Source organism: Phaseolus vulgaris, chromosome 8 (assembly GCF_051622355.1).
Source record: "Phaseolus vulgaris cultivar YP4 chromosome 8, ASM5162235v1, whole genome shotgun sequence".
In the NCBI taxonomy this organism is placed as follows: domain Eukaryota; kingdom Viridiplantae; phylum Streptophyta; class Magnoliopsida; order Fabales; family Fabaceae; genus Phaseolus; species Phaseolus vulgaris.
The window spans coordinates 41,215,546-41,226,036 of NC_143505.1; the positions used below are offsets into that span (position 1 = coordinate 41,215,546).

Below are 10,491 nucleotides of genomic sequence, written 5' to 3' on the forward strand. Positions count from 1 at the left end.
ACAACGTCCACTCCCTGACCACCTACTTTGGTAGGGAGATTCCTCTCTCATTATCTTTCGTTATCTATATTTTGCTGCTTCATGTTTGTTCTTCCGGTCTCTTTCACCTGTCCTCCATTATACCATGTGATTCGTGTCTCGTGTTTCTACGCGTTTTGTGATTTTGCATAACTGCTTTGGCTTTGACTTCTGCTGTTGGGTTTATTTGAATGTAGGGTCAGTGATGGGTGCTTCCAAAAGGATGATGCTGACGAAAGCGATAAAGGACGCTCGTGCTGCCAAGGCAGGCGCCTCTTCCGCCCCTGCTGCTGACCCGAGCCCTCCATCAGCCCTGCCTCTGCCACCATCGACCACTACCGAAACTCCACTAGGCTCATCTTCACCGTCCCCACATAGCCCTGAGGCGCTTCAGACTCCTGACTCTCCTCTGCCCATTGTCGCCGTTCCTCTGGCCGTGGCCTCATCGCCAGCCCCAACCCCCCTCGACAAAGGGAAACGGGTCTTGGAGATCATATCCGACGATGAGGACTCGGATGGCGTGGCACCCTTCAAGAGGAGAAAATCTGCAAGGGTCCCTCTCCTACCAGCGGCGTCGCCCCAGGGAGAGGACTCTTTCAGGGACAACCCTCCAAGCGTTACTTCCCTTCCCCCCACAATTGTCCAAGAAGATATAGGCGAAGGCGCCGAGTCTGCTCCACCTCCACCACCGGCAGAGGTCTCTGCTTCGCCTGCCCCCGTCGCTGCCGCCCCTGATTTTATCGCCATCCCTCCCCCAATCATGCATCTGATGAGGGGCTTCAGTGGTGGAACAATGCCAGAGGGCTCCGACAGGAAGGAGGGCATGCCTTTCTACTTGGGGGCCTTCTTGGCGGTGGCCCTTGAATGGCGCGCCCAGGCCAGAAACGCTGTTCTGCAGACTCAAACCCTCCAGGCCTTGGAAACAAGGGTAGCTGCCCTGGAGGAGGAAAAGAAAACCCTGGAATGCCAAAACGAGGCCTACCAAAACACTCTGAAGCAGGCTCAAGAGGCCAGGGAAAAGGCTGAAAAGCAACTGTCAGAGGCGATGGGGTTCCAGGCTGACTTCTACACTCGCGAAGTCACTCTTCAAGTCCAAGTGACAGGCCTCGAGGGCATGGTCGAAGCTTACGAGGAAGTTCAAGAGGACTTGAAGAGCCGATGCTGTGAGCAAGCCGACAGACTGGAACGGATGGAGGGGGAGGTGGTTACCCAGGCCAAAGCTATGGGCCTTCTCCAGGTTGACTACGATAAACTGCAGGTCGAGGTCAGCCGGCTCCGCGTGGAGAAGGAGGCTTTGGAGAAGCAGGTAGCTTCGGGGGACGCCACCATTGAGGAGCTAGAGAAGGACAAAAAGACCCTCATCCAGGACATGGCGGGCACTTTCGAGGAGGGATTCCAGGAGGCTCTGGCCCAAGCTGTCTGCATGAATCCGGGGATCGACATTTCCAACTGCGATTCCACTCACCACATTGTTGATGGAAAAGTCGTGCCCCTGGAAATGGACGATTGAACCGCCACCCTCGATCATCACTTTACCCCTTTACACTTGTTTTAACCTTCTTTGATAAACTTGTAATTCTTTGAATTGTCTGTACTTTCGTTACAACTTTGAGTTTTGCATGATTACTTTCGTGTCTTTGCGATATAGAATTCCGCCTGTGTGGTTTTACTTTCGTTCTTTGCCTTCACGTGTTTCAGTTGTTTTGCCTGTACTATACCCGTTACGCGTCGATGCCTACGCCCATGGAGAGGCTTGTCTAATGGGGTGTCTCTAACACCAAGCGATCCGTCCCTTGATTCTTAATGCCCGGCACCCACTCCTAAGGAGAGGCCTGCTACAGCAGCGCCGTATCGTCCCCGGGTGTCTAAAACGCCGAGTGCTCTGGGGGGGGGTCGTTCCCTCCATGGTCTTTCCTTCCCATAGGTATCGGGGAACAACCCTGCCAGTGATTCGCTGGCGTTTGGCGATCTCGTCTCCCTCCACAGTCTTTCCTACCTGTGGGTATCGGGGAGGCGACGCCAGTAACTAGCTTTGCCTTCTTCGATTTCATCTCCCTCCGCAGTCTTTCCTACCTGTGGGTATCGGGGAGGTGGCACTGCTGATATTTGGGTTGGCAACGCCCGCAACGTCTTATGCCGGCGTCGCCCCTTGCGTCTTCCCTGGCGACGGCCCGGGCGTCTCGTGCTGGCGTCGCCTTGGGTGTTATCTTTACCTTGGCATTGACTTTGTCCTTGGCCCTGGTTGAGGCCTGAGGACAGCGAAGAGCTCAAGGTTTCGCCTGCACCATCCACGTGGCGCTTCTTGTATGGCTGATGGGACGTTCAGTCATTCGACTTGGTCCTGACTCCTACTGTGCCCCTGACCCACTCTCGACGGCGCATCGTACTATTGGGCATTCTGTCGATACGACGTTTTCTGATTTTAACCAGTGGTGCCAGGGCCATCCTTCCATCTTCTGCCACGTGGCTCGATCGTGCAGTGCATCCATTCGCGTCGATTAGCGCTATAACTGCAATACTTCCATTCGCGTCGTTTGGCGCTCTAACCGCAATATTTGATTCTTTAAAGCTCTGAAACTGTCCTCATCATTTCTGCACCTTTCGTAACCTACTTGCACCCTCTCTGTTTGCATCCTTCTTCTTCTTCGCAAAGAGTTCTTCCAGTGTTCATTCCCCCCAGCGTTTTACCCTTGCCAAGACTTCAAACCTCCCTGATTCTGTTCAAGAATATCTTCTCGTTCTACTCCTCCTAGGGTCAACCCCAAGGACCTGTATCCTTGGGCTTCGAGGGAGCTTCTTGACGAATGCTCCTGCTTACTCTCCAATAGGGCCATACGGGAACACAAGGGGGATTCATGCTCCTATAATCACCGTGCCTTCGCGAGGAGGCACGACGACGACATTGCTGTGCTCCCTTGCACTCTAGGGGAGCCAGTGTGTGGAGACAAACGGGCCAACGACGGGGTCCCCTTCTTTTACTTCTATCCGGTGGTTTTCAAAACCATAGGCGTGCGCCTGCCCTTCTCCAGGTTTGAGAAGGAACTGCTGACGGAGATCAATGCCGCTCCGGCCCAGTTATATCCTAACAGCTGGGCTTTAGTCAAGGCCTTTGACATCCTTTTCGGGTTTCTGGGTAGGGCACCCTCGGTCGACATCTTTCTTCACTTCTTCGAGGTGAAGAGGCAAAGGCACAACCTCTGGGTAACTCTCAGTAATGTTCCTGGCAGAGTTCTCCTGACCCCTTTCCAAAACTTGTTCACTGGGTGGAAAGGCCGGTTCTTCAAGATTTGCTGTTCTGACCTCGTTCCCTCCGCCCTGGATGGTTTTCCACTGTACTGGGTGAGGGAGACGAGGGCCCTTAAATCCAAACCCTTCAAGAAGCTGGCCCCAAATGACTAGGTGGTTTGCCGGATTCTCGCCGAGGCGGGAGGTTTTGACTCTGCCACCTTGATCAGTTTGGAGTTCAACGCTGGAACTCTCGAAAAGTATATAGGTATGAGTCGCTGCCCTAGAAACTTCCGCCTTTATCGTTCTCTATCTGGGTGTGTTTTGCTTCATGGTGTCCCTGACACGTTCATCTTCCTTGGTGCAGGCTCGAAAATAAATCAAGAGCGGAGGACACGACTTACCCGAGCTCTGCTGGCTGAGAGCGAGGCTTCGTCTTCTTCCCGTGCTGACTCCGATGGCCACTGAGAAGTGGTTTGTTTGTGCTTTTGTATGAGTTGTAATGTTTGCCCTATTCGCATTACTCCCATTTGTATCGAACACTGCTTGTAATATCAATTCTACTATACCATACTTGGTTTTTGTAACGCCGTTTTACTTTGCATACGCCTCATACATTGTGCGCTTTTCCTCCGTCATGTTTCTTAGCGACGCCTTCTTTCTTGGCGACGCCTTCTTTCTTGGCGGGGCTTTCTTTCTTGGCGACGCCTCCTTTCTTGGCGACGCCTCACGCTACTTTAAACGGAGAAAAATAAAGACTAAGAACCAAGGCACGGTTTTTCTCAAACTTGTTTTCTTTTCTTCTTTTATTTGGGTGACCTCATTAAAAAACCCCAGAAAGGGAAAAAGAGCGTCCCCTTTAACGAGACCGTTACATAGCTGCTTTACATAAGTCAACTAAAATAAAACTTCAGGTTGGCTGCATTCCAACTGCGCGGGATGGGACCTCCTTCCAAGGTCTCTAGGCTGAATGAACCGTTGCCCTTAGCCTCGGTAACTCTGAAGGGTCCGGTCGACTTGGGAGACAGCTTATTCTCCAGCTCATATGGGTAGGCTTTCCTCATAACTAGGTCGCCAATCTAAAACTGTCGCGGCTTTACCTTAGAGCTATATTGCCGCTCCACTCTTCTCTTCACCGCTTCAGCTTTTATTCTGGCTTCTTCCCTGGCTTCGTCTTGTAGATCCAGGTTTACCCGCCTCTCTTCGTTGGATTCCTCCACCACAAAGTTCTGAAAACGTGGTGAGCTTTCATGTATTTCTACCGGGATCATCGCGTCCGACCCGTACACCAAACCGAAAGGTGTCTCCATGGTAGAAGATTGGGGCGTGGTGTGGTATGCCCATACAATCCTTGGAACTTCCTCCGCCCACGCCCCTTTGGCCTTCTCCAACCTTCTCTTTAACCCCCTCAGCAAAACTCTGTTTGCTGACTCCACTTGGCCGTTGGTCTGGGGGTGTTCGACTGACGCGAACACTTGCTTGATGCCTATCTCAGCGCACAGATTTCTCAACTGCTGACTGGCAAACTGGGTCCCGTTATCAGATATCAAGCGTCTAGGTACGCCAAAGCGGCACACAATGTTCTTCCACACAAAGTGTTGTACCTTGTGCGTAGTAATCTGTGCCACGAGCTCTGCCTCTATCCACTTGGTGAAGTACTCGATGGCAACGATCAAATACTTCATCTGCCTTATCGCCAGTGGGAACGGCCCCAGGATGTCGATTCCCCATGTATGAAAAGGCCACGGGCTATATATGGATCGCAGTTCTTCTGGCGGCGCCTTGTGCCAGTCAGCGTGCTTTTGGCATTGCCTACAACGCTGGGCGTGTCGCGCGCAGTCCTCTTTTACTGTTGGCCAGAAGAACCCTGCGCGTATCACCTTGGAGGCTAGAGACCTTCCCCCTACGTGGCTCCCGCAAATGCCTTCGTGGAGCTCCGACATTATCCTGGTACACTCGTCGCCACTTACAACACTTCATCCACCAGAGTATATCTTGCGGCATTTCTTTTGACCTTCTTACCCTCTTCCGACTCCACTGGGAGAGTCCCATCCGCCAGGTACCGTTTGTATGGTGTCATCCAGGTGTCTCCCTCGGCTAGGACACATACCTGCATTTGCCTTCCTTCCTCAGGCATATCCGCGTACGTGCTGATGCGGGGCGTCTTCAGTGTATCTTGGGTCAGAGAGCGATGATTTCTTGGACTCTCTCTTGATGTACAGATCTGGAGGACATCCACCCTGTTATCTTCCACGAATTTACGCGGAGCTTTTAGTGTCTCTTGGATTACTGTCCTCTGTCTACCCCCCTTGCCTGAGCTGGCCAGCTTGGCAAGCAGGTCAGCTCTGGCATTCTGCTCCCTTGGGACATGTACTAGCTCAAGAGCGTTAAATGCTCCCTTCAATAGTTGGATGTATTTCAGATACGCCGCCATCTGGGGGTCCTTCGCCTGGAACTCGCCCGACACCTGCCTCGTGATCAGCTGGGAATCGCTTTTCACCAGGAGGTTCTGTGCGCCCATCTCCTTGGCCAGGAGCATTCCTGCGATCAGAGCTTTGTATTCCGCCTGATTATTACTTGCCTTAAAGGCGAAGCGTAGGGCTTGCTCAATCAGCACGCCATTGGGTCCCTCCAAGACTATTCCCGCACCACTCCCTTGTTGGTTGGAAGAGCCATCAACCGAGAGCAACCACTGCGAGCCCACCTCCACCTCTTGTTCACCACCGGGCGAGAGCTCTGCTACAAAATCTGCATACACTTGCCCTTTGATGGATCCTCTAGGCTCGTACTGGATGTCGAATTCTGACAACTCCACCGCCCACGCCCCTTTTGTATAGGGAGGTTTGTCATCACTACCACCGTAAAGCTGTGGAAGTAATGACGGAGCCTCCTGGCTGAAAACACCACTGCTAACGCTTCCTTTTCCAACGCCTGGTATCTCGTCTCAGCGCCTTGCAGTGCCTTGCTTACGAAATAGATGGGTTTTTGACTCTGGTCCTGCTCCTGGACCAGCACCGAGCTGATAGCCCGCTCCGTTACTGTGAAGTATAGGCGGAGGGGCACGCCTGTTACCGGTTTGCAGAGGACCGGTGGCGTTGCCAGGTACTCTTTCAACTTAATGAAAGCCGCTTCGCATTCGTCAGTCCATGCGAAACGATTATTTCTCTTGAGGCACTGGAAATATGGGTGCCCCTTCTCTCCTCCGGCGGAAACAACTAGGGTTTGTGCTCTGTGTAAAACTGCGAGAATTAGGTCAAAACTCGGACCCTTTCAAATGCCCCAAGGTCCCTTTTTATACATCTCTCGTGTTTAAAACGCGTTAAAGCGCATTGAAAGCGTATAAAAATATTCCTTGGAACGTTCGAATCTTAACTGAATTAGCGCATATCTTGGCAAACTTTCACTGAAACATTTCATGAACACGTGCTCATTGCCATGTGTTCTTCTGACTTGATCGTTTATTCTTGTTCCGTCCGGTTGACCTGGGACTTCTTCGTGCGCGACCTCAACCGTCAGCTAGGGACTCCTTCCCACTGGTTACCTGTGGATTCCTGCAAAGAAGAAGGACAAAAGGGCGCCCTAGCGGTCGTTTGCACTCCGACGCTCAAGTCAGCCAGCAAGAAACACCAAAACTATGCACCTCCGTATCGGAGCACCGCGTATGGCACTTTGAAGGTGGTAAAAAGGAAACTGTGTCTAGTGTATATTTCTCCTTCTAGCAAAAAATCTTTCCCTAGTCCCTTGTGCGTAACCTCAAGGCTCGAGCAAGCAACTAGAGAGTTTCTGGGAAATTTGCCAAAAGTTCCAACCCTGCTTCCAACATTCCCGACGCTATTTAAACTGCCCAAGCATTTAAAGCGCCTTAAAGCGCTTTTAATCATAAAACGTAACGCACTTAATTAACGCGTCTAATTAGAAAACGTAGCGCATTTAAGACGTTGAAACGCTTGGGAGCCTTTATAGTACTTTAAACGCTCGAAACAGAAACTATATTGAATGACCTTAATTACCTGCTACCTGACTGAATGGTGTTTCTATTCTGACCTGGCTGTCGTACACGTGGAGGGCCTCACAGCGCCGTGACCCCACCTGGGGACGTTTCTGCCCATCTGGGGACGTTTCTACGTGTGAGTCCTCCTGCTTGGGAGTGCTACTGCGCAAGGGGTGACTTTTTGGGTGCCAACTCATGCCCCCAATCATCTAGTCACTCACTTTGAGAGCGTATCTGCCTTCCTCTCGTACCCTGCACCTGGCTGCCCTGGGCGTGACCCTCCCCCTGAGTCGTATCTGCCCCACAGGCGTCCCTGAGGCGGCAGGGGTACTTCACGAGTCAGGCTGCCCTACACTGGTGCTATCACTATGGCCTTGAAGCCACCTTTTCCTTCTCTTTTTCACTGCCCTGGATCATCGGAACCTGAGGCCTTCCCACGGCGTCGCTCCCTCCATGGTCTTTCCTACCCATGGGTATCGGGGAACCACACTGTGATGGCCTTGCCTTAGCGATATTTGATCTTGGCGACGCCCTGGTTGGGCGACGCCTTCACCTAGGCGACGCCTTGCGTTGACTTTGACTCCAGGCGTTGACTTTGACCTTGACTTTGTCAACGCCCTTATACGGGACGGTACAAATAAATATGTTCTTTCTGGGCTTGTTCATACAGTTCTTATTTTCTGGAAAATCAGTTTGGTTCTGTGAAGAAGATATATGATCTGTTAAATACAAATGGAACAGATTGATTGTGATAGGTTACCCAATTGATTGTCAAGCTAATAATTGAACCTTAATCGCTTGCTTAAAAATTGAAGGTCACTGTTTTTATTGTTCACAGTTTTCTCTTTAAAATCAGTATGTGTGGCTTGCAAATTAATCTGTATAATCTCAAGATTAACATGGCTGATCTAAACGTTTTCAAACATAAACAATGTCAAAATAAATTTGTTCATTGCCAAATAAATCGATTTATTTTCTGTGTACTGTGATAAAAACTGATTATGCGCTAAACTTTTAAAAGGTCAATTCACCCCCCCCCCCCCCCCCCCCCCCCCGCCTCTTGAACTTTGACACTATTGAACCTAACATCAAGCAGTTACATAACTGATTCAAAAAGCAATTTCAAAACTTCCAGCCAGCTAAGTGACAAACAACCGGTTATTTCGGCAAAGTGTAGGCTTTCAAGGACTGATCTTACAAAGATTCTAAACACCCTAATCTAAACCCAAACATAGAAAGCAGCACAGCTTCAGGCTTTATGTGGATTTGATACATCAAAGCTCCCATCTTCAACAATCTCCCCCTATTTGATGGAGACAAATCCTTGGGATGCTTCGGGAATGTTCTTTGTTTAGAATTTGTTGAATCCTGCATTCATTTAACAAACACAGGGTAATCTAATCCAAAATAGATATGCACCAGAAACTAGTTCTCACTAGGTGACTTCCAGAAGGAACATCAACCAAATCAGATGAGAAGCCAGCACACATACACAGGTACAGAACAGATAAACAATCAATTATTTCACAGGAATAACCGGTTAAAGTTTTGTAAAACAGTTTTAACAAAACTTAAATCTAAACTAGTTAAAACCGTTAAGGCAGATTATAATAGCAATATTCAAATCAGAATGAGTGCAAAAACATTACAGAACATTACAAACCAAACTTCTCCCCCTATTTGTCTCATCAAATAGACAAATTGTAGGATGAAAAACAGTTTAAGATAAGGCATGCATATCAATTATTCCTAACTCATTTCTTAGAGAATAGAACTTGTCTTTTGATAAAGTTTTATTGTAAGAATTGATGGCTTAAACAAGAGGGGGGTGAAGATGTCAACAAGCTCACTTTCTATTGAAACAAACTTGATTTCACAATCTCCATTGTTGATATGATCTCGGATGAAGTGATGCCTTATTTCAATATGCTTTGTCCTTAAGTGTTAAAATTGATTCTTTGTCAAGTTGATGGCACTTGTGTTGTCACACAGCAGAGGAACTTTGTTAATCTTTAATCCAAAGTCTTCAAGTTGTTGCTTGACCATAAGATCTGTGCACAACAGCTTCCAATAGCGATATATTCAGCTTCAGCTGTTGATAAAGCTACACATGCTTGCTTTTTACTGTACCATGAAATGAGGCTAGATCCAAGCAGGTGACATGTTCCACTCGTACTTTTCCTGTCTAATTTGCAACCTGCAAAATCAGAGTCAGAATATCCTACTAAATGAATATGAGAATGTGAAGGATACCATAAACCCATGGATATTGTGCCGTTCAGATACTTCAGGATCCTCTTCGCAACTTTAAGATGTGATTCCTTAGGACAACATTGGAATCTCGCACAGAGGCAGACAACAAACATTATATTTGGTCTACTTGTAGTTAGGTAGAGAAGAGAACCTATTAACCCCCAATACTTGGTTTGATCAACCGCTGGTCCAACTTCATCAGCACCTAAATAGCAGTTTGTTGACATATGTGTTGTTGTAGATTTACATGCTTTCATCTCAAACTTCTTAAGAATATCTTTACAGTATTTGGATTGTTTAACTTGTAGTCCAAGGAAGAAAGAAAGTTCTCCCATCATTGACATTTCGAACTCCCCCTGCATAGCTTTGACAAGATCTTTACAAAGTTTTGCATTAGAAGATCCAAATATAATGTCATCCACATATATTTGTACCAAGATAATATCGTTGTACTGGCCAGACCTCGGATATCGGCTAAAGAAGAGGTCAACATCAGACGTCGACATCGAACCTCGGTGGTCCGACAGTAATAATGGGCCACGTAAGTTGGGCCCCACAAACAGTATGAGTTAACACCCAGTTACCAAAAAAGACCTAAATCACAAGTGGATCATGCATGGGGTGTGTACAGTACAATCGGGTACTGATCCAGCCGGTTGACTTGAGTGCAAGAGTCTTGCCACGTCAAAGATCTCTCCTTTGTTCAGCTTCGCACCACGTTAGCTTTTGCTCCTCACGTCTTAATTCCTCGCAAGAACCTAAAGAAAACAAAGTGGCGCCACTGCGACCGATCGCGCTCCGACGCTCAAGTCAGTGGAAGAATCACCAAAAACTCAGAGAGAATATCTCAACTCAAGGAACCGTGCGTAGTGAATCTCAGTGTACTAGAAAGTATTCTGAAAGCGTACCTCAAAAGTCTGTTAAGTGTTCCTTATATACCTGAGCTTTTTCTCTCTCCTGACGATTACACCTCTAGACACGTGGCTCGCATCCAGCTGTACACG

The 10,491-nt window shown here is 48.7% G+C and overlaps 1 protein-coding gene across 1 annotated transcript; it reads right to left on the reverse strand.

The window, feature by feature from the left end:
* Window positions 1-9,246: 9,246 nt before the first annotated feature.
* LOC137824853 (secreted RxLR effector protein 161-like) lies at window positions 9,247-9,744 on the reverse strand. Its single transcript, XM_068630531.2, has one exon. The coding sequence runs from the start codon at window positions 9,742-9,744 to the stop codon at window positions 9,247-9,249; it is 498 nt and encodes a 165-aa protein (XP_068486632.2).
* Window positions 9,745-10,491: the final 747 nt, after the last annotated feature.

Bases quoted from the DNA above. Each gene is read 5' to 3' on its own strand.
- LOC137824853 (XM_068630531.2), bottom strand. From the start codon at position 9,744: ATGAAAGCATGTAAATCTACAACAACACATATGTCAACAAACTGCTAT.